Source organism: Brachyhypopomus gauderio, chromosome 5, assembly GCF_052324685.1.
Source record: "Brachyhypopomus gauderio isolate BG-103 chromosome 5, BGAUD_0.2, whole genome shotgun sequence".
Lineage (NCBI taxonomy): Eukaryota > Metazoa > Chordata > Actinopteri > Gymnotiformes > Hypopomidae > Brachyhypopomus > Brachyhypopomus gauderio.
In genome coordinates, this window is record NC_135215.1 from 26969087 (window position 1) to 26992030 (window position 22944).

General features: G+C 48.4%; 1 protein-coding gene across 6 annotated transcripts in view; it reads right to left on the reverse strand.

Annotated features, from left to right (window-relative positions):
* Positions 1 to 22575, reverse strand: part of apaf1 (apoptotic peptidase activating factor 1) — a 28116-nt gene extending 5541 nt beyond the window's left edge. Inside the window, exons 1-28 of one of the 6 annotated variants that reach the window (XM_077006786.1) lie at positions 22425 to 22575; positions 20715 to 20809; positions 20261 to 20422; positions 19674 to 19863; positions 19261 to 19458; positions 18686 to 18875; positions 18111 to 18223; positions 17811 to 17942; positions 17338 to 17576; positions 16917 to 17084; positions 15402 to 15533; positions 15163 to 15276; positions 14398 to 14576; positions 13966 to 14092; positions 13734 to 13859; positions 13154 to 13294; positions 12092 to 12217; positions 11851 to 12006; positions 11612 to 11740; positions 10430 to 10555; positions 10056 to 10175; positions 9729 to 9854; positions 8361 to 8474; positions 6864 to 6989; positions 6600 to 6731; positions 6201 to 6326; positions 5460 to 5585; positions 4356 to 4502 (exon numbers count right to left, since the gene is read on the reverse strand). In XM_077006786.1, coding sequence (XP_076862901.1) covers positions 4356 to 4502; positions 5460 to 5585; positions 6201 to 6326; positions 6600 to 6731; positions 6864 to 6989; positions 8361 to 8474; positions 9729 to 9854; positions 10056 to 10175; positions 10430 to 10555; positions 11612 to 11740; positions 11851 to 12006; positions 12092 to 12217; positions 13154 to 13294; positions 13734 to 13859; positions 13966 to 14092; positions 14398 to 14576; positions 15163 to 15276; positions 15402 to 15533; positions 16917 to 17084; positions 17338 to 17576; positions 17811 to 17942; positions 18111 to 18223; positions 18686 to 18875; positions 19261 to 19458; positions 19674 to 19863; positions 20261 to 20398 — 3741 coding nt within the window. In that variant the 5' untranslated portion in view covers positions 20399 to 20422; positions 20715 to 20809; positions 22425 to 22575. Of the gene's footprint in view, positions 1 to 4355; positions 4503 to 5459; positions 5586 to 6200; positions 6327 to 6599; positions 6732 to 6863; positions 6990 to 8360; positions 8475 to 9728; positions 9857 to 10055; positions 10176 to 10429; positions 10556 to 11611; positions 11741 to 11850; positions 12007 to 12091; positions 12218 to 13153; positions 13295 to 13733; positions 13860 to 13965; positions 14093 to 14397; positions 14577 to 15162; positions 15277 to 15401; positions 15534 to 16916; positions 17085 to 17337; positions 17577 to 17810; positions 17943 to 18110; positions 18224 to 18685; positions 18876 to 19260; positions 19459 to 19673; positions 19864 to 20260; positions 20423 to 20714; positions 20810 to 22424 lie in introns of those variants that run through there. The other 5 variants (XM_077006785.1, XM_077006787.1, XR_013130994.1 and 2 more) reach the window with 5 other exon arrangements.
* Positions 22576 to 22944: the final 369 nt, after the last annotated feature.

Consider the following 22944-nt stretch of genomic DNA (forward strand, 5'->3'; position numbering starts at 1 on the left):
ACAACTTCTACAGAGCCCCACGTTGAACAGCTTATGGAAGAGCTGTGTGTGTTTATGAGTGCAGTGTAATCTAGGGATCTGCATGATTAGGACAAAAATACTACACTGTAATTACATTATGTAGTACGATGTAATTATATTGCTACATACGGAAATTATGATATGCCCTTCCAATACAATAAAACACATTGGTTAACCAGTGTCTCTTGATATGACATGGTTACACTGGCATATTACATCTACTGGTGGGTTCACTTGCATATTAAGCCTTCTCAGGTATCAGTATTGCAAAGGTCGGTATCGCAATAACGATTAACAAGTAATATATTGCGTAGGCCTAATGTGGTCTGAGGACACATCCATATCACCTCCTTCTCAAAAGGGACAGATTTCTGACGTGGGCCATTTCTATCAAAGTCAAGCTGTTCCCTGCATCTTATCTCCTCAATTCGCTCCTCTCTGGAGAGAAGACCTACATGGACCACCGTTTGATCCTCTGGTTGCCAGAGACAGAACAGTGGACATCTCTAAATAGACGCATCTCAGCTTTAGCATGCCCTACAGAAAAACACACACTTTCTTTATTTTTCTCTCTTCCTCTTTCTGTCTCTCCCTCCCCTCTCTCTTCTGCTGAAGGTCAGTAGTAGAAGCCCCCCCCCCCCCATCACCCCCCCTCCCTGCTTCTCTGCAGTCTTGTCTTTTGTCTTGTATAATATTGCAAAGAGATGCGAGTACAGCTTCTATTCACCTCACTGATGGACTCCATGTTCTTAGACTCCGAATAAGGAACAAGCGCAGATTCTGGGTGACATCTTTGTCAATTTCAGGAGCCATTTCTAGGCGTTACTCAAATATTATCCCATTACATTATAGGGTTGATTTCGTTTTTTTACTTCTGGTGAAGATCTGGAAGTCTTGTGAGAAAGGGGTGTGAATTACTTTGGGCCGTACACTCACCAGGGAAATGCAGAGGAGAGGGGTGGGTTAAAATGTCCGTGTGCGCGTGTGAGTATGTGTGTTCATGAAGTAAAGCTTTCCCCCCAGTGAATAACATCCTGTCTGACCTACAAATCTCTCTTTTCTTTCCTCCAGGTAATCTTTATCTTTCACACACTATATTACACGCTGCCTCTCACAGGACCCAGACACATGAGTAATAACTGTTTGTCATTTATGTGAAGGCAAGGTGGCACAAAGACAGATATTGCTATACACAAATGCTATAGATCACTGGCTGCAACACACACACACACACACACACACACACACACACACACACACACACACACACACACACACACACACACAGAGAGAGAGAGAGAGAGAGAGAGAGAGAGGGCACACTGACAGTGGTGATATATATTTTATGAGAGTAGTGACAATGTAGGGTTAAGGTGGAATTGCATATTGTTCTCATAGGTTCTGTGTGGAGAGAGACATTACAAAGTCTGGGTGGATGGTGTCTCATGGGAGAAAGCTGATAAACACCCAAACACCCAAAAAAAGTGTTTTTGCCATGTAAACAAACTACTGCAGCAATATAAATTTCTTTAATGCATTTAGCACCAATGTGTAATGAGGTTTCTGATTATAGAAGTACTAACACATAATTATTCAGTGAAAATACAAGTGTAACTTCAATATATAACCAAACATAAAGATGTAAAAACATCACACTGATATTTAGATGCAAAACACTTGGTTTTAAGATCTAAGTGATAAATATTGGATTCCTATTTACGTTTCTATCCTAGTTTACTAGTCTTGTCTTTGCGAGTGTACTAGTGAAAAGTGTGTGTGCGTGTACGTGTATGCACATGTGTGTGTACATTTGTGCGTGTGTACGTGTGTGTGTGTGTGTGTGTGAGAGAGAGAGAGAGAGAGAGAGAGAGAGAGAGAGAGAGAGAGAGAGAGAGAGGAGGGGATCAGGACAAGAAGATAACAAGAAACCCCCTTTTCCACTTCAGGACCAAATGGATCAGAGTACGGCCAGTTACCACTCCAATCGCATTTCCACATGAACTGTGGCTTACCAGTCTCATGGCCCGTGGGGAGGAGGGCTTAGTCACACAGGGATTTGCTGATTCTTGCTACATCATATATCTTGTTGCCAGCATTTGGTATGTTTGTGCTGTTGGTATTTTGAATACATATAAGGAAACACCAAAACCTGTCCAAAAATCTCTGAATTATCCAGTACGATAACTGGCACATAATAATAATAATAATAATAATAATAATAACTCATATATAATAATAATAACTCATCAGCGCCACAAATCCTTCCTGGTCCTGGTTTCTGGAGCGACACCAGTGGATAAGGAGGCCGTAACGGGAGTCTGGAGTGGCCAAGAACAGTCTGACATGGCCCGGGTCACTGTGGCGCTACAGTGATAAAGCAGCTTAACTGTTCTGCTGTGAGTCAGGCAGGCGCAGGCCTGTGTTCTCTGTGCCATCACACTCAACCTTCATACTGGCCTGCTGGACTGTTATTAGGCTGTGTGCAGAGACCCACGAATGTCCCCCATTTTACATTGAAGGCCAGGCGCCCATATTGGCACTCAGTTGTATTACCGATGAAGGCCAAAGAGAATGACGGCGTGCCTGTTCCCTGTGACCTCCGCACCACCACAACACCAAACAAACAAGGAAGTGGGGGGGGGGGGGGGGGGGGGGGGCGCACACGTCTCCTCCCTGGCAGGTTCAGGACCCATCATGGCAACAGCTGAACTGAGAGTGAGGGAGGTCGGTGAAATATCTGCAGCTTGGGCGAAAGAGAGTCTGTACTTTGGTGTTCTCATCAATCAAACACGGCGATGGGGGAGAACAGATGATTATTTTTACTCTGCTACAGAACGGAAGATGGCCTTGTATGTTTCAATTCAGTGCAACAGCTCAGCTTAAGGAAACAAGAGATATATTACACCTCACCATACCAAACATGCCTTTAAGTGCATTTTACCATGCACACAGCGTTTACATGTCTGTGTGAATTTTATATAATTGTTTATTATATATTATGTATATAATTTCAAAGAAGTACACAAGGTTTCAGACTGAAGTGCTTTAGACCTTCATCTGCGGGATTCTGTCTGAAAATCTTGTGTACCTCACTACACTTCTCACTACCTCTACAACCTACTGAACCTATACACACACATACAATTGTGTATACAATTTACACATATATACACACACACTCACACACAGGACATCAGTGCCTGTCTCATTAAATACATTCAGCTATCTCAGACAGGCGGTGACGAGCTCCTAGTGGAGGCAGAACTGAGCTGAGGTCTTCTGGGACGGCGCCTGGCACCGTTTTCCGGGTCGGGCCACGACTTCACAACATACACATACGAGACGCCACAACTCCAGAGCAGCAAAAGCAGCAAAAATAGAAAACAAACAAGCAGGCAAAAACCAACAGCTATAATGAAAACAATAAAACAGCTAATATGGATAAGGCAGGCCCATGGCAAAGTAATGGTGTTAAGGCCAAGATATGTAAAATGACAACATAATTCACAATAAGCAGAAATTTAGCTGCATTGTATGATGTCATGTCCTCTAAATGATGAATGCAATATTTCTGGTGGATTTTCTGCATTTTTCTAATACATGTTTTAAATTCAGCATTTTATACAGCATTTAATATGCTGTATTCATGAGTTTATGATTAAATAGTGCAGTACCTTTACTTACGGATCAGCTTTCCACACACGTTTCTATACAATACCGCTAATTCAGTAAAACGATTAGGCCAAAATCACCAAAGTTCTCGAAAGTGTTTTTACAAAATGTCACGGGCGCAGTACGACTGGCCGGAGTTAATCAGAGAGACCCTTGTATGACATAAAGTACGCAAATCATCTTCAATCGTGTTATTCTAAAAGAGGCAGCAGGTTCACACTCAACAGGCAGCCTGACGTTGACGGATGACCCGCGCAGACACGCACGCTGGCGTGATGATTAATCCATCACCTCTGATAACACGCTGCAGCGTCCTCCGAGCGGAGCGCCGTCATCAATCAGCGCTCATTACTGTCCCTTCACGCTCGTCCATCACACACCCCGGACACAGCGCGGCTGGTTGAAGGTGCTCGATGAGACTGATCTGTGGTCAGTTCTGGAGTCGCTCTCATAGCGATTCAGGTGGGGAAGTGAGTGGGTGAAGAGGAGCAGAGGTCACCGTTCAAGAGACTGTAACTCTCAGAGGTTATATCCCTCGTATAGCTCCTGGGATTTGTGGGATAGGGCAGCGTGATTGAGATTGGAAAAGTAGTTCACAGGATACAACTGGCAGGACGTGTGTGTGTGTGTGTGTGTGTGTGTGTGTGTGTGTGCTGGTGTACCTTGATGTATCCCCCAGTAGATACGAGCACTCTGTTATCGGGAGAGAAGTGTAGGTCTGTTACCCAGCCACCGTGGAAGGAGTCCATGCAGTCCCTGGTGTTCTGGGAGCAGGTTTTCAGCAAAGCTCCATCCAGCATGCTCCACAGCTGCGGACGAGAGAAAGCCTCAGCCTCATGGCACACTGACCCGGCAACCCTGCCGGATCACACTCCGCACGCCGGGGCCCCGCCGGACGAGGGGCCGCTTCTACCGCTCACGTTAAGGATGCGTAGAAGACCTCTAAATGCTGGCTCTAACTATATGTTCCACTAGATTTCAGAATAAGGCTGGGAATCACAGAGACTACAATACTCAAGTTTCTATGGGAACCAAACGTGGGAGTACTTCCTCCTCATGCTCGTCCTTGCCAAACCAGTAACGAGTATATAAATAATGGTGGGCTCGTGCAAAGGGCTTGAATTACACACATCAGAGTGGTGTGGTGGTGCTGCTGGACTCCCCCCGCCTCCCTCTCTCTCTCTCTCTCTCTCTTTCCCACCTCTCTCTCTCTCTCTCTCTCTCTCTCTCTATCCCACCCACCTCTCTCTCCCTCACTCTCCTTCTTCCCTCATATCTCTCTCTTTCTCTCTCTCTCGCAAAGCAGCATGTTTAATGGATAAGGCACGGCTTCTGTAGTTGACACTACTGAAGACTAAACCTTTGCTCACAGTGAGGAGCATAAAGATAGAGAGAGACAGAGAGAGAGAGAGAGAGATAGAGAGATAGACAGAGAGAGACACTTTGAGGCCGACACTTTGACAGTTTGGCCGAGGAGCGTGGGTTTGCTGCAGATGAGCGTGGGGCTCACACATGTGGTAGGTGGGAACGCTCACGACAGCTTTCCAGAAACCTGCCCTCCGACTCACTGACGGCTCAGCCAGGAGGACAGAGAGGAGGCGTTCTGGCCGCCCTTCCCGCACACCCGGCAGTGGAACAGGGACGTCGCGCAGCACAGCCGGGTTCATCCCCTCTCCCGCCCCACAGCCGTCTCCCGGGGTTGCCAGATCCTCCTCGGTACCCCCTTCTGCAAACACAGTTCGGACACGCGCCCCCACTCAGCTCACCCTGATCTCTCCGTTGTCGTCGCCAGTGGCGAGTCGTTTGCCGTCCCAGGAGAAGCGGCAGCTGCGGACGCACGCTTTGTGGCCACTCAAGAAAAACTCCATCCCCCATGAGCTGCAGTTCCACACCTGAGGGCACAGAGGTTATTTGCAGGATGAATAGAATGGCAGTGTCAAGACAAGAGTAATGGTGCTGTATTAAGCCCTGGAACAAGAAAACGAGTCATTCCGACTTTCTTAAAGGATCTTGTTATAAGCACACAGTATTTCATAATGGTTCTGGTTATAAGAACACAGTATTTCTCAATGGATCTGTTTATAAGAACACAGTATTTTGTGATTGTAGTCAAAGCAGGACTCGGCCGTGTGTACATTTCACTGATGGCTGGCGGAAAGCCATGAACATGGCATCTCATTAAAGAGCTCATCAGCTCCCACAATAAACTAGAGAACAAAACACTGCTGCAGCTCATTAGACCCTTACTTACACACACACACGCACCCATACACACACACACACACACACACACACACACACACTGTAAAAGCACCACTGCTGTAGCAGGAACAGGTGTCTGCACAGCCTGAGTGTGCAGGCCATGCGCACACTGGGGGAGGCTGAACTCGCTTCTCCCCAAACACGCACCCCCTGCTGGCCGAGCCTGTACCTTACCGCTCAGCTGCCATTACTCCCTATCATAACTCTTCAGTAGCAAGGCCAGCATAGCAGTCCCCGTGCCTCACCTTAGCCGTCTTATCTGCAGAGACGGTGGAGAAGAAATGTCCATTGGGAGTCACATCTCCTGAGAGGATTGCAGCCTCATGGCACTGCAGGTCATGTAGCTTCTCCCCAGAGGTCAGGTCCCACACCTTATAACCACACACACACACACACACACACACACACACACACACACACACACACACACACACACACACACACAGAGTCATTTGCTGATGGATAAGTAAAAGCACAGGAATTTCACAGGCTCTTTACTAGAAAGGCTTCAGCAGACATCGGCGAGCATTAGAGAGGCATCTAATGACCTGTGACCGCGCTGCCTGTTATTGTGTTAATGCATATCACGCCACTCCAGATAAACGAGGGCAGTGGCCCTCAGCAGCTCCTTCAGCTGCAGGTACCTTCACAGTTCCATCAAATGACCAGGATAAGAGCATGGGCGTAGGAGAGGTGCTGCGGAGGAGGTGAAACTTCCTGACCGGCTCCTTATGACCTTCTAACACAAGACACTCCCCCGTCATCATCTTCCACACCTGCAGGGGGCGAGAGAGGGCCTTCAAAACTTGTTCTTTACTTGGTTTAAAAGGCCATTACAAGTCATATTTTCAAGAACGTGCAGTCGCCGAGAAGGCATGCTTCATATTACATGCAGGATTTTACATTACCCTGACTGTGGTGTCTTCCGAGGACGTGATGAGGATTTGTCCATCATCGGTGAAAAGGCAGTGGTGCACAGTTTTGGTGTGTCCATGGAGGGTTGCTAAAGTCTTACCAGAGGAAACCTCAAGCACCTGCATTAGGACAATGGAGGTCGGGGCGGGAAAGAACAACAGTACAGTTAAGTGTTACGTTTTAGGAAGTGTTAAATCAATCAAAAAGTACAAAACTAAATAAGATGGGGAGAGAGAGAGAGGGAGAAGGAAAGGGAGAGGGAAAGAGAGAGAGAAGCAAAGATGAAAGGCCATGGTATGAAAGGCTGACAGCAACAACGCACATCAAACGAAGCCCAACTCTGTGTGAGATTAATCAGGTCTGTCTGACAGACCAGGACTGACAGCTCCACAAATGTGTGCCATCCAACCAAAATCTCCCAGAAAAACATGAGTCAAACCAGTCAAAGAACCTCTATGGGGCTCTAAGCTGTTATCACACAGCAACAGTTAATTAAGTCCGTTCTGACATAATCCATCAAATGAGATAATAAAGATTCAAAATCACAAGGGTCTTCAGTGTGATCACAGAAGAGTTCTGTGACTTCTAAGGGGTCTAATGTCAAATTTTGATTTAGAATACACCAATTCTGTTATCATCTCCTATATCCCTTTATATCTCCTTGCCAATCCATGTTTAGTCTTAGTATCTTGTACATACTTAAAAGAAACAGGAAAAAAAAATCTACAAAATGTAACAAACACATTCTAACCTACAGAAGGTGACTGGTGAGAGTCATGTGACTGGTGAGAGTCATGTGACTGGTGAGCGTGATGATCTGTGAGCTCATTGGTCATATGCGTACAGGAGGGGAGGTGCAGCAGAACGGTTCAAGATGAACGTGTTTCTAGTGTCATTAAAACACACACCCCTGTGTATCAAGGTGCCACCACGTACTGCCCTCTATACTGATCTGAGACCAGTTCTACTGCTCCTCTGATCACTGGCAAGGTCTGCACATATGTAGCGGAAAATGTTCTTGGATCAGTGAAAACACGTTGGACTGCCGTACAGCTTCAAGCGCAGCCTTGCTCCATCTGAGGAAAGAACTACATGCTGCTAGATTAAGAGATTAAGCCTGTTTGAGTTTTAGAAGTCTTTGATATCCTAAGCAGATGGCCATGCACCTGCATTTTATATCCATGTGCGTGCATACGTGCAGGAAGCCTAACCGCTGCTGCACACACACACACACACACACACACAGGCACACGCATGTACACAGGCACACACACACACACACGTACACAGGCACACACACACGGTCAGGCGCACACACACACACACACACACACACACACACACACACACACACACACACACACACACACACGCATGTACAAAGGCACACACACAGGCACACACACACACAGGCACACACACACACACGCATGTACACAGGCACACACACACAAGCATTTACACATGCACACACACACATGCACTAGTACCTGTGCCGGCCCTAACTCTAGCCCTAGCGCCTGTGCTAACATACGCTGGGGACTGAGCAGCTGCACTGCTCTCCAACCGATGTTCCTCGGGGCCTTAGAACTCATTCTTCCTGCCTGAGACGGAGAATACACACACACACACACACACACACACACACGCACACACACACACACACACACACAGAAATGTCGCTCATTCCCCTTTACAACCTTTAAATCCCTTTGCCTTGTGCTCCATTCGTCACCATGGTAATCTCACCATACGACAACTTTCAAACACACAGCCATGCAAATCCAGCACTGGGACGATCACATCTCTCTAATTAAAGCTGAAAAGCTCCTGCAGTCTACCACTGCCCTCTACTGTAGAGAGGAGGTACTACATGCGAAACCTAAAGCAGGCACGGAAGACCTGCTGGTTAGGACACGGCTTTGTCTTCTTACACACTGCAATGACACTGCTATTTTAGTGCAGTGCAAAAAGCTGAAATGTGAACAGTCTGCTGACACTGATTACATCACCGAGCATCAGTGTAGGCGCAGGTTTAATCACACGCATTCGTGGGGAATGGGATTATGTTATTCTGGGAACTTGAGCATTTCCAACTTGTGTCTGATTAGAAGCCCACAGCACTGCAGGCGGTACAACTGACAGTAGGCCACGTGCTCCAGTGGGAGACTTTAATGCCTCATAACTTTTGTCCTGAACCGCACACCTGCGCCTGAACGTCAACATATGTTCAACTCCCACTGCACATCAGTCTCTCTGTCTCTCTGTTTCTCTCCCTCTCTCATAGGAACGCGTGTTATGACAGGAAGAGGCTGGTGCTCACCCAGAGGTGGAGAGGAGTGATTAAACTGGGGCCATCACTGTTTCTGCTGCTGGCCCAGGATAGAGGGCCTGTAATGAACATGGAGCTGCAGACACACTCAGTCCACACAGTGGCAGTCGGGAATCTCCTGGACCCCGCCCACACCCCACCCACACCCCGCCCATGCAGGTGCAAACCTCTGTAGCACGACCCAACCCGCCTCTAGCACTCAAACACACAGAGAGAGAGCGAGAGAGAGAGTGAGAGAGAGAGAGACAGAGAGAAAACACGCAAAAAGTGAGACAGAGAGAGCGAGACAGAGAGCAATGCTACACACCCGGTCGACAGCTGTGTCAGATCTCATTACAGAAAGTGAGAAGCAACCTCCTCGAGCAAGGTGAGAGGTATTTTTCTCACCGCGCAGACATACGGAGGCTCTCAGGTGGCGGAACTCTTCAACCTAAAAATAACAGCCTCCCTCTGTGGAAGCCCAGCAAGGATAGATGGCAGGCCAGAGACGATCGAGCACGTGTGTGTGTGTGTGTGTGTGTGTTACCTGCACGGTGCCGTCGTCCGTACCCAGCGCCACGGCTGGCCCCTGTCTGCAGATGCAGGTACTGCGGATTCGCGCCGTCTGCTCCTCTGACTCAAACACCGGCGTACCCGCCATCCCTGAACGAACCTCTCACACACACACACACACACATACTTAGTGCAGGGAGGATGAGTGGGCATTAATGCATTACCTTAAAACATTTCTAATTATGATTGATGCATTTATTCAAAGACTAATGGATAACTTAAAGGATAACTAATTAAATGAGCATCTGGACAACTAAAATGGCCAGAGAGGAAACTCCTGCGTGCGAGTCAGGTGAGGTACCTGCAGCCTGTTTCTGCTGTCCGCCGTCACCACGGTGACATCACCCTGATGGAACAGGACATCAAAGTCCCTCTTCAAAGCCACAGCTGAAGATGTATGCACACGTTCCGTTTCCCACAGCTGTGGCCACACACACACACACACACACACACACACACACACAATTACATCAAAATAACACAAATATCAAAATAAAAAACAAATCACCAAAAAAGTACGGTATTTGAATGTTTTTTTTCTTCATGAAGCGTCACGTGCTGTATCACATGATGTCCACGTCGCCTATAGTATGCCACACATGCCGTGAATATCAGCGTACACAGCACGTCCATTAGCGTGTCCAGCACTGAACTAGAAGGCGGAGGGTAGCTCACTCTGATAGTCTGGTCGTCGGAGCAGGACAGGAGGCGTGAGCCATCAGGGCAGAACTGCACGCAGGGGACCCAGCTCAGGTGGCCACTGCATTCCGCCATCTTCCTGTTCGCCTCGAAGTCCCACAGCTGAAAAGCAGCCCACACGTGCACCTCACTGGTTTGGGTGGTTCAGTGCGCCGTCCACCCCGACGTCACTAACTTTTGTTATATGGATATAAAGTCTACAACTATACATCAGCAAATAGGTCAAAGGAGCTGTGAATGTATTTACTGTACGTAAAGTACTGGATCTAAATTTTGCCCCAACGTTTACAGCATCCAGTTGGAAGGACTGAACACCGGCAACCAGATTAAAGAAGCTGCCGGTGTCGTGGCGCGCACGCACATGTATGTGTATCGCTTGCGATTCAGATCCAAGACCGGTCTGTAAAAACGGGGACGGTTGGTGAAGTGGGAGCGTGTGGGGTGGGGGTGTGTGGAGGAGGTGGTCAGCCCCTCACCTCCACGGTGTAGTGGGAGCGTGTGGGGTGGGGGTGTGTGGAGGAGGTGGTCAGCCCCTCACCTCCACGGTGTAGTGGGAGCGTGTGGGGTGGGGGTGTGTGGAGGAGGTGGTCAGCCCCTCACCTCCACGGTGTAGTGGGAGCGTGTGGGGTGGGGGTGTGTGGAGGAGGTGGTCAGCCCCTCACCTCCACGGTGTAGTGGGAGCGTGTGGGGTGGGGGTGTGTGGAGGAGGTGGTCAGCCCCTCACCTCCACGGTGTAGTGGGAGCGTGTGGGGTGGGGGTGTGTGGAGGAGGTGGTCAGCCCCTCACCTCCACGGTGTAGTGGGAGCGTGTGGGGTGGGGGTGTGTGGAGGAGGTGGTCAGCCCCTCACCTCCACGGTGTAGTGGGGGCGTGTGGGGTGGGGGTGTGTGGAGGAGGTGGTCAGCCCCTCACCTCCACGGTGTAGTGGGAGCGTGTGGGGTGGGGGTGTGTGGAGGAGGTGGTCAGCCCCTCACCTCCACGGTGTAGTGGGAGCGTGTGGGGTGGGGGTGTGTGGAGGAGGTGGTCAGCCCCTCACCTCCACGGTGTAGTGGGAGCGTGTGGGGTGGGGGTGTGTGGAGGAGGTGGTCAGCCCCTCACCTCCACGGTGTAGTGGGAGCGTGTGGGGTGGGGGTGTGTGGAGGAGGTGGTCAGCCCCTCACCTCCACGGTGTAGTGGGACAGAGCAAGCGCCAGCAGCTGGCTGGTGGGACAGGCCTGGCAGTACTGCACCGTGCTCAGGCGGCTGGTCCGGATCTCCAGCAACATCTCCAGCGTGGCCACGTTGAACACCTGCACCCATGCAGACACACACACACACACACACACACACGTGTAACAGAACAGATACACACCAGAACGCCAATTCACATTTGGTTGCAAATATAAATATAGTGACTTACGAGCACCGTATTCTTCGCTGCGCACATGATGCGAGTGCCATCTGCTGACCACGTACTGCACTTCACAGTAACGCTCGATTCCTCGTCGCCCTCCGACTGGAAATACTGGCTGATCTTGACGGTCTTCCACTCATTCGCAGACGCCACGTCGAAAAGCTGGAAGACGCACGTGGGCACAGCATTAAAGACACGAAGCGCAGGCGAGTCGGGACCAACGGGACGTTAAATGGCAGAGCCACACCTTCACGGTGCCGTCGCAGGACGACGTGGCCAGATACGCGTCGTCTGGGGAGAAGCAGCAGTGATTGACGGGCTCCATGTGGCCGAACAGGGTGTTCTGAGACGAGGGCTTGTTCAAGTTCCACAGCTGCGGGTGAAGAGGCACCAAGAACGTTCACAGTGATGAAGTAGGCCACATTATGGAAGCGCAACGTTAACAGTTCACTGTAACCTTTGACCTGTGTACCCAGGAGATGCTTCATTTAATCTCACCCTCTACTGTATACACTCCTCAACCAGCCTTTTCATTAGAAACACATATCTTACACCTACACCAACTATTCACTTTATAGCCATGCATTTTAGACATTACTAATGACAGACTGCAGTCTGTTGAATGAGCTAGCAAAGGTCTGGCAGTTGCACTGGTTTCTGATCGCAGTAGTAGTGATGACTGGATAATACTTGTGTAGTACTATTGGAACAGCGCACAAGTGCTGGTCGATGGGTCCTGTACATGACATGTGGGCCTCAGTCCTGGACTGTACGTTTCAAAGGATCACATTTGCTCTAAAGAACTACTCTGAAACAAGCAAACGGCACTAGACCTGTGGAACTGTGGTGTGTGGTTATGAATGGGGAGCTGACAACATTGGCCACATTAACCTCCCGTCATCATGCCGTCACACCACACCTTTGTCCTGTGGTGTATTTAAAGCCCCTGCTCTGTTGTCCTGGGTGAGCCGCTCTGTGAAGGACCCGTCCCTCCTTGCGCTTAAATCTAAGCGCCTGATCCAGTCGTCTCCTCTCCTGGAGTGGCTTCAGAAGGAGGTGTGATATGAGAAACATTAAGCTTCTAAGCTTCTATCTTGAGGATGATAAAGGCAGTGCGTCCTAAGGCGACTGCAGGAGTGCTGACGCCAACCTCAGCATAACGGGAGCGCGGCACAGTGGAGACTCACCACAGCAACACCATCTGCGGCTGGATCTACTCGTCGAACATGTGGATGGGGATATAAATGTGTAGAGCGGTCCAGCGCCCCCTTGTGGCGGTGGGGAAATAGGGCTGCAGCCGCCCACTCACCTTGGTGTTGGCAATCCTGTCATTGGAGCAGGTGGCCAGCAGGATGCGTCGCTGGTTGTTGGTGAACTGGCAGTGGTTGATCTGCTCCTCATATTCATCCTTAAACACGCGCAACAGAGTGCCTCTCTCCACATTCCAGATCTACACACACAGATCCATGACCACATATAAATTGAAAATTGAAATGTGCCATATTTGTCAATTGTGAATTTTCACCGCAATCGAAATTTGTCCTCCGCATTTACCCATCTGTGCAATTAGAACACACACACACACACACACACACACACACACTAGTGATTAAGTGTTATATCGTGATCGATCGATCGCCAGTGGTTGGCACCAGAGCGAACTAGTAACTCATTGAATCATAGATGTGGATCTGAGGTAAATAAACTCAACTTTTTTTTCGGCGTGAGAAATCGGAAGTGTGGCGTGAGAGCGTGTGAAAACGGTCAAATGCATGTGTCTCACTCTCAATGCGTGAGAGTTGGCAACCCTGCTTTAGACAACAGACTCCAGTACACAGACGAACGGTGTGTGGTGAGTGAACCGTCTGCCCGGGGGGGCGGAGACTGACCTTAACCTTCCTGTCAGAGGAGCAGGTTGCTATGTGACGGTCGTCAGGGGAAAAGGCACAACACAGAACCTCATCGTCATGAGCCTGGATCTCCTGGAGTCTCTCTCCAGATGTGCAGCGAAACACCTACACAGAGAGTGAGGAGAGCTCACGTCCTCGCACTGATCTGGCAGTTTTACTGTTCCAGTTTATTCAGTACTGAACAAATGATGAACAGCAGAGAATCTTTCACCCGCAGTGTGCTGCTGGCTCCACAGGAGGCGATCTTGCTCCCATCCCTGGAGAAGCAGGCGTGGTAGACGGAGTTCTGCTGAGGATGGATCACCAGCCGGGACAGACTCTCCAGACTGCTCTTGTTCCTGGAGCCACACAACACAGGAATGCTAATAAGCGACATGCAAACGTTCATATAAATCACAATTCATCTCCAAAATCTAAAAAGGCAGGGGAGTTTAGCACAATCAGGCAACCTCCCTGGTCAAGCACACCTACTAAACCTGCTCAGTACCAAACAGACTGAATCAGGTGTGGGGCGCCCCAGAAACATATGAACCATACAGTGTATGAGAACATTCACACCATTACAAGTGCCTCGATATACAGACACACACAATTATGCAGGGTTAACTGAAAAAAACAAACAATTATAGAGATCATGGCATACACCCAGTCCAGATAGAGCTGCCCCCTGCTGGCCCTTTGCTGCGCCTGCAGCAAGGCCTGTCTGTAGACCTCAGAGCAGCGGGGCTGTGCTAGGGCCAACTGCACCACATCGGGCTTCTGCTCCAGCTGGTGGCCATTCAGAGACAGGAACTCCTGGAACTGCAGCCTCACCTCGCTGTTCTGGAGAGGCAGACAGGGGAGACGTGTGCCTCCATCACGGCCGTTTCACACCCAGTTCATCCCCGACACGTTTACATGACGTTTGTGATTTGCTGTAAGAAGGCAAACTGTTTCTACTAAAAGAGGTCTGGCCTCCTAGTCCGCCATCGTCAGTACTGGACTGACGCTGCCCCGTTCACCCATCATACGTGGCCACCCACAGTCCCTCACTACTTCCACACTGACACCCAGTCACACTGCTGCCCTCTAGTGCACAGCACCGGTACCCAGAGCTCCAGCTGGTGCCAGGCACCTAAAGCCACGCCTTCTCTACACAGCTACTACTTCAAAGAGCCATGTGCAGCTAGTGAAGTCAATTAATCATTTACATCTAATGTCTTTGAACTGTTTATTTGTCTATCTACCACCCCCCCCGCAGCACTGTTTAAGATCTCTCTAGTATTATCAGTAGTAGCCTCATGTAGATATTGCATCTCCATACTGCCTGTTACTGCTGGGGTCTACATCTCATGTTCCTCTGAAAACCAGTGAAATTCACAAGTACTCTAAAGCAGACAGTGGAAGCGGAGGGTTAGGTGTCGTGTACCTCTTGGTCAAGAACTGCGCTGTACTCCACATAGTCATTGATTAAGTGAGCAGATCCCATCATCTGAACTTTATGTTTCACCCAGTCCAGCGAGAACATCAGGGAACACAGCTCCTGTCCGGGAGGAGTGGGGGGAGAGAAACACGTCCATGTGTGACACAAGCACGTCGGCAGAATAAGTTGCTCGTGTTTCGTGTCGTGTTTGCGCTGGTCATGGCAAACGTAAAGCAAAAAGGTACCTTTGCCATGCTGGCCCGGGCCATGTGATACGGCAGAAACCGGCACCAGTATAAGCCCTCTTCATCCACTGTAGTGGGAGGGCCTTCTGCATACGCGTGCTGGTACTGATGGACCACCTTACCATGCAGCTTCTGGATGGAAAACAAATGTAAAAAACAAACAACAACACATTTAACAAATGAACAGTGACACCCAGGATGCCATTAAGACCCATGCTTATGCTCACTCCAAAGAGGAACGCGATTTACTGTTCCAATTATAATTAGGCAGAGTTAAAGCGCTGCTCAAATACACTATTTAATTTATTAGGCAGTGGCATAACAGCTGACTGACTGCTGGCGTGTGCTGACGTGTGCTGATGTGTGCTGATGTGTGCTGGCGTGTGCTGACTGACTGCTGACGTGTACTGACGTGTGCTGGCGTGTGCTGGCGTGTGCTGACTGACTGCTGGCGTGTGCTGGCGTGTGCTGACTGACTGCTGACGTGTGCTGGCGTGTGCTGGCGTGTGCTGGCGTGTGCTGACTGACTGCTGACGTGTGCTGGCGTGTGCTGACGTGTGCTGACGTGTGCTGACCCAGTCTCGCGAGCAGAGTGCCTGCACCATTTTGCCTCTTCACTCAGGAGCCGCTTTTCTGGTCATGAGCTTAATGGTCATGATAAGTGCATTCAAATAATGAGCCTCTGGGAGAAACAACAGTGTTTCAACAAACGAATGAATGAAAGGACACTGTGACAATGGAGCTACTGGTTCAAATTCACACTGGTTTAAACCGATATGGGGTCTCTAGTGGATGGGGTGCCCTCTCGGTCTTAACATATACTGAATATGTTGCCAATGGGACAGTAGTGCTTCCACTAACGCACCCTAGTGGTGCGAGAGCGGAATGGGAGTGTCGCAGGTCGTCGTAGACCAGGCTGCATGGGGCCAGGGTAATGCTAGGTAGGCCTACGTGTTAAAGATGATGGGTCTGCACTCTGAGGCTGGGGGTCTGATGGTAGGGATGTGCCCTGATTCCAATATACCGTGCCCAACCTCTTTATGAAGGAACCACCATCTCACTTCTCATATACAAACACTGCATCAACCACATTGGAATCATGAAACAATCCGGACAATCCCAGCTCTGCAAGATGCTGCGACATCAGAACCAGGATCAAGTTCACTTTGATGGCCTTTGTGTGAATAAACACGAAGTGGACTGAATCCTCAAAGATGGGATCTTGTTATAGAATTGGAGTCTTCAGATTCATAATGGACAGAATATGAATATAATATAAATGTGAATTATTTATATTATTATTGAAAGTGAAATTCCTTTGCCATTATATTAGATCTAGTGAAATTAGAGACTTTTTCATTATTTGATTCTTGCAGTAAAACTTTCTGCTACTTTACAGATGATTGCAGACCTGTTCTGTTTGTCCAAAAGAACTGTGGCACTGGTGAGCTGCGACTCACCAGAGTGTCAACTCACCAGGGCCGCAACTCTGGTGCGCAGCCGCATTGCACTTACCGCTAGCTGTGTGCGGTTCTGTTCGGTTAGGAAGTCGAGCTGCAGGTCGTGAAGGTAGTAGAGGTACGGTCGCTGGTTGCAGTCACGAAACAGCAGTGACTTGTTCACAAACTCCTGCAGGACATCTTCAACCTCCTCCAGCTCCCGCGACCACAGCACAGAGAGGACCTGCACCCATGCCCAAACACACCCACGCATCACGTCCAGGTATTGGAATACCACAGGCCAAGTCTCAGGAGTCTTCCATTTCAGGCACCAGGACTAAACGGTTTGGCTTTTTACACGCTATTGAATACAGTTATATCATAAATGTGATCGTCACATACGGCAGCATAAACAGCATGCGACATCACAGCATGCGACAAAGTTCATGTTAAATTCTTACTGCCTGTTAAAGAGGTTTATCACATCCCTGTCTCACCTTGGCCGGCACTTTGACGTCCTTCTCCAACACACTCAGGTCTTTGTAGAGCTTGCGGTGCTCATCATCAAGCACCTGCATGCTGGCGTCCATGGCCTGGTCCAGGGCCTCGTAGTCGTACGAGGAGGACTTGCGTATGCGCTGGAACTGCTTCTTCTGCAGCTGCCTCAGGTAGTAGCCCCAGCGGTCGGGGAAGTCTCGGAGCAGCGCTCCGATCAAAGACACCACCAAAGGAGAGCCTAGGACAAGAAAGGGGACAGTAACGGAGGACAGGCACGGAGGAGAGGAACGTGGTCTTGGTTGTCAAGATTTTTTTTTTTTCGTTTATTTTTACATTAAAAATCTGATTCGATTGCTGAACAAAAAAAAAAAAAAAGTCAAGGCAACTGGTCTGTAGTATAAATCCTGTATAGATCCCCCTTGTTTCTCATAGTCTACATCAGAACTTTATGAATATATTTTGGTAAAAGTACCTTTACATTCCTTCACAATGATGCGGGCCTGCTCCGGAAGATTCTGAGGCTTCAAGTTCACATACAGAGAGAGAATCTCCAAAGCCTTCTCCTCATCCAGACCACTCTCAACTTGCACACTATACTTCTGACCTACAGACACAACACACACACCTCAAAACCAAAGCTCCTGCAGCACACTAGAAAACAAGACCTTGGACATGCAGAGCTATTAAAATAACTCCTCCTCCTCGGGTGTATCTGGCAAAACAAGCTGCATCACCCCAGTCCCATTTCAGGCAGTACAAACTGATCACCCACCGCTCACAGCATCAGTGAGATCCCGGTGCCTGGTGGTCAGAAGGACCCGGCACTGGACATCGAACGCTCTGAGGCTGCTGATGTCCCACACGTCATCCAGAATCAACAGAGACCTGCAGCACAAGGAGAATGTTTCTCTCTCAACGTTCAATCTGCACGTTTACCTTGTTTTTATCTGGTCTTCATGACCCATTATTTTAGTCATAACACATATATTATCAGTTATTATGCCTTAATGCTCCCTGTAATGAGCTCCTGCCACTACACAGCACAAGTGTAGTCACCTACCTGTTTTGTAACTAAAACTAATTGGCCCATTTATTTTTTTACACAGATCACGGTCCAGGGATCAGGAGATGCTTCTCCAGGATCCCATAAAGTATTAAAATATCTGTCATTGCATAAATCATGCTTCTCAGCATAAGACAGCTGTTCTAGGAGACGCTGCTTCAATTTCAGCACACAATCCCATGCGGGGACGTGACGTGGCCCCAGCAAGGTCCCGAGACCCTGCAACACTGAGGACGTGTGAGGCGAAGTTAGACGTGCGGGAGACAGGTGTGACGTGGGGTTACCTGGGAAACCTGCGGAGCATGAGGAAACGTAGTCGTTCTTTGGCCTCCTCGACGGAGCCGGGCGGGCGGAGGCCGGCCTCCAAGCTCTGACCCTGCTCCAGCCGAAAGCACAGAGACTGCATCCTCACCAGCAGCTCAGCTCGCTCACACTGCCCCACTGAAAGCCAGTGGACGCCGTCAGGGAAGCACTCTGGACATGCAGAGCAGACAGGGGAGAGAGACAGAGAGAGAGAGAGAGAGAGAGAGAGAGAGAGACAGAGAGAGAGAGAGAGAGAGAGAGAGACAGACAGAGAAGAGCGAGAGAAATGCATGAGAGGGAGAAAGGAGAGAGAGAGAGAGAGAGAGAGAGAGATACAGGAGCTCAACACGGTACCGCCAAGCATCTGAGCACCCTTGATAAACTCATGCATGTGGCTTCTGATGATACTTCGAAGTTTTGCACAAGAAGGACATGAATATGTATGCATATGCCAAATTTCCCCCCAAAAGTTTGTAAACATATATTTTTACAATTTACTTTACTTTACTTTACCGGCCCTACATCACACAAAACAAAAAACGCAGAGCCGTCGTACCTGTGATTAATGTGTGGTCTCTCATGGCTTCGGCAGCCAGCACGGACTTCCCTGAGCCTGCCATGCCGAACACAGTGACCCAGCCCACTGCTTTCTGCAGCCTCCTTAGCTTCTCCCGGAGCACAGAAAGCAGAACGGGCCGGTTGACGAACACGGTGGGCCTCTGGGGCACACCTCCCTCACTCAGCATCACCTGCACTGGGATCACAGCGTGCGCACAGAGCGACCCAACCTTACACACCGCATCACACACCAAAATGCCAAGTAATAACACTCTAATATCTGAGGTTTTAAAGCCACTGGAGGGACCGTGAAGAGAGAAGGATGACAACCTCGACTCTAAATCTGCAGTCACTGAAGAATTGTGGTGCTGTCTGCCCGTAGTTAAACAAAGGGAGAAATGTCAGGTTTACCAGTGGGAGAGATTCCGTTTGAGTGGCTGTTTTCCCCCTCAGGGCTGAGCTGTGGGAGGTCCCGGTACAGCAGGCTGGCCAGGTCGCCGTAGCCTTCTCTGATCAGGGCGTTGTAGAAGGAGACATAGGCCCTGTTGTCCTTTCTAAGGAGGAACTCCAGCAAGGTAGCTGCCTGCTCTTTTCTTGTGGCCTGGGTATAGAAGGAAAGATGACAAATTAGGCTCAAGGTTTTCACTGTTGCCATTAGAGTATTAGTGAAGGCTTAAAAATAAAATATTGCATTGTACCATATGTTTTACCATGTCTGTGCAATATGCTTCAAACTAGCTGTGTATGCTTGCTAAAAAACAATGTTTTCCCAGTTACAAAAACAAAATATGCAAAAAAAACCCAAATGAAAAATTCAGGAATGCAATACTAATGAGAAGAGAAACATATCACTTAAAGGTAATTCATAAATATTTAGCTTAATCTTAACACAAACATTCTTATATAGTGTAAATCACAATGTAAATCTCAAAAGTTACTTGAACATTTATCTGGTAATGCACGTGTATGTTTAGCACATGTGTGTCCCTTTGGCAGACCTTGCTCAGTACTGTGTCCTCCTCGTCTTGGGCCAGGACACCATCACTGACCATGTGGTCCATGAGGTAGGAGGCTTTGATATCCTGCTCCAGAGTAGACCTGGAGCGCAGCAAACAGCTGAGAGCCCGCTGATCCATCTCCACACACACACACCGTGGGTCCTACACACAATACATGTCAACACACAGAACTAGTTTAGAACCTCTGGCAGAGCCTGCACTTGTCATGCTCAAGGCGACATATAATGGAGTATTTCTGAAGGGGTAATCAGCAAACAGTGCTGCAGAACCATGGGTGAGGGTGCACGCAAAAGCACATGGCCTGGAAGCAGGCTAGCAGATGCAGACACGGCTGTCTAGAGGCCATCCGAGGACACAGACTGCCACCTCTTTCTTACATTAACACTATATCACTTGTATAGATGTATAATAATAGTGGGAATCTGTAGCCTACATTCCGTGTGTCTCACAAATGCCTTTGATGCCCAAAATCACTCTCTTGATGGCTGCAATTCCCCTCTGCATGCACCTGCGCCAAATCCAATGCTCCTTAAACACAGAAGACCTTATTCAAAGAACCACAATCTCCACCATAGTAATGAAAAAAAGCCTTCATACCTCTGGTACTTGAGTGGTTTACTCAAGTATATGTAGGATTTTTTTCACCTGATTCTCTAAACCCACAAAAGGTTTCCTAAATCTTTTTTTATTTTTTTATGAGGGACATGTAATTGTCACAAAGTCCACAAAGCATCACTCTTTCCACGAATATTTTCACCCTTATGTCACATTCATTACAAAGCACAGAGGTGATGGGTGTTTGGTCCATCCATCTTCATCCACTTATCCGGGTCCGTGTCGCGGGGGCAGTAGTCTAAGCAAACAGGCCCAGGTTTCCCACTTCCCAGCCACCTACTCCAGCTCTTCTGGGGGGATACTGAGGCGTACCCAGGACCACCGAGAGATGTATTCTCTCCAGTGTGTCCTGGGTCTTCCCCGTGGTCTCCTCCCAGTTGAACATGCCCAGAACATCTCACCAGGGAAGTGCTCAGGTGGCATCCAGACCAGATGCCCGAACCACCTTGACTGTCTCCTCTCTAAATGGAAGAGCAATGGCCCTACTCCGAGTCTCTCCCAGATAACCGTACTCCACACCTTATCTCTAAGGGAGAGCCCAGACACCCTGCAGAGAAAACTCATTACAGCCACTTGTATACGTGAACTCATTCTTTCGGTTTCTACCCAGAGCTCATGACCATAGGTGAGAACATAGTTCAGAACATGTACTGACCAGTAAATCGAGAGCTTTGCTTTTTGGCTCAGCTCTCTCTTCACCACAACAGTCTGGTACAGCATCCGCAACACTGCAGCCACCTGTCAACCTCCCGTTCCATCCTTCCCTCACTTGTGAACAAGAACCAGAGATACTTGGACTCCTCCATTTGAGGCAAGGACTCACTCCCGACCCAGAGATGGCACTCTACCCTTGTCTGAGTGTATGATGTGCACTGACAAATGTCTCTCAAATGTAAGAGACTGCCACACAATATAATCCTCAGATGTTTGATAACTGACGATTCTACTGTGTGATTCTTAGGGGTAAGGAACAATATAGTGAAAAATCTAGCAAAGATGACCCAACTATTCAGTGCATCTGATACTTGAAAATAGTCTATATTACAACTCAAAAATGTTCCGCTTTTATGACAGTTTATTATGACAGATATTCCTTAGTAAGACTCCAGTAAGAAGATTCACAAAACAACTCAAAGGATAGGCTAACCTAGATAAATATTACTGAAGCAAAATATGACTTCAGTAAAACCTTCGATCAGTAGATACCATTACTTTTCAATGGAGTTAACCAGCTAGGGTTAGGGTTAATCCTGACCCTAGGAGTAAACCCTAACCCTAACCCTATGAGTTAACTCCAACCCTAACCCTAGGAGTGAACCCTAACCCTAACCCTAACTCTATGAGTTAACCCCAACCCTAAAGTTAACCCTAATCCTAACCCGAGAGTTAACCCTAACCAGCTAACTAATTACAATGTCGCAAACGAAACCAAACTTGAGTTCACTGCTGAGTTTGAATTCAAGTTGCAGCAAAGTGACAGCAGTTGGAAACATAACATGACGTGAATGGACAAAGGCAACATACTCACAGATGTCTGCTTTCTTACAACATGAACATGAGTCCTAGTGCGCTATTCAGGCTCGGTTGGATTATATCAGTTTTAGTTGAATGTGTCAAATGTCTCCCGGTGTCTCCTACTCCCTAAACACCTCGCCCACTTTGCGATACGGAACGTTTCCTGGTTCGCAACAAAAACAGCTTCCGTCAGTGTATAACGACCAATAGAAACGCGCCAAAATGCGCACGCGACCCACTGACGCAATGCATAATCTTTCAGAGTAAACAGCAGCGCACTCTTTGGAAACTGGGTAGACAGTAGACGTTTGTGTGGATAGAAGCTGTAGTATGTACAATACAACAGACAATACTATACAATAGACCAAAAATAATAAACATGCAAATAAATAGTTCACCTATTGTTGACATTTGCTGATTACTGTGGTGCTGCAGTTTTATAACAGTATCCGCTAGAGGTCCTTTCTTGCTAATGTTTGCCAAGGTTTATGAGTTTACAACGTTTTCATTAAGTACAGGTTAAAGGTTAACGC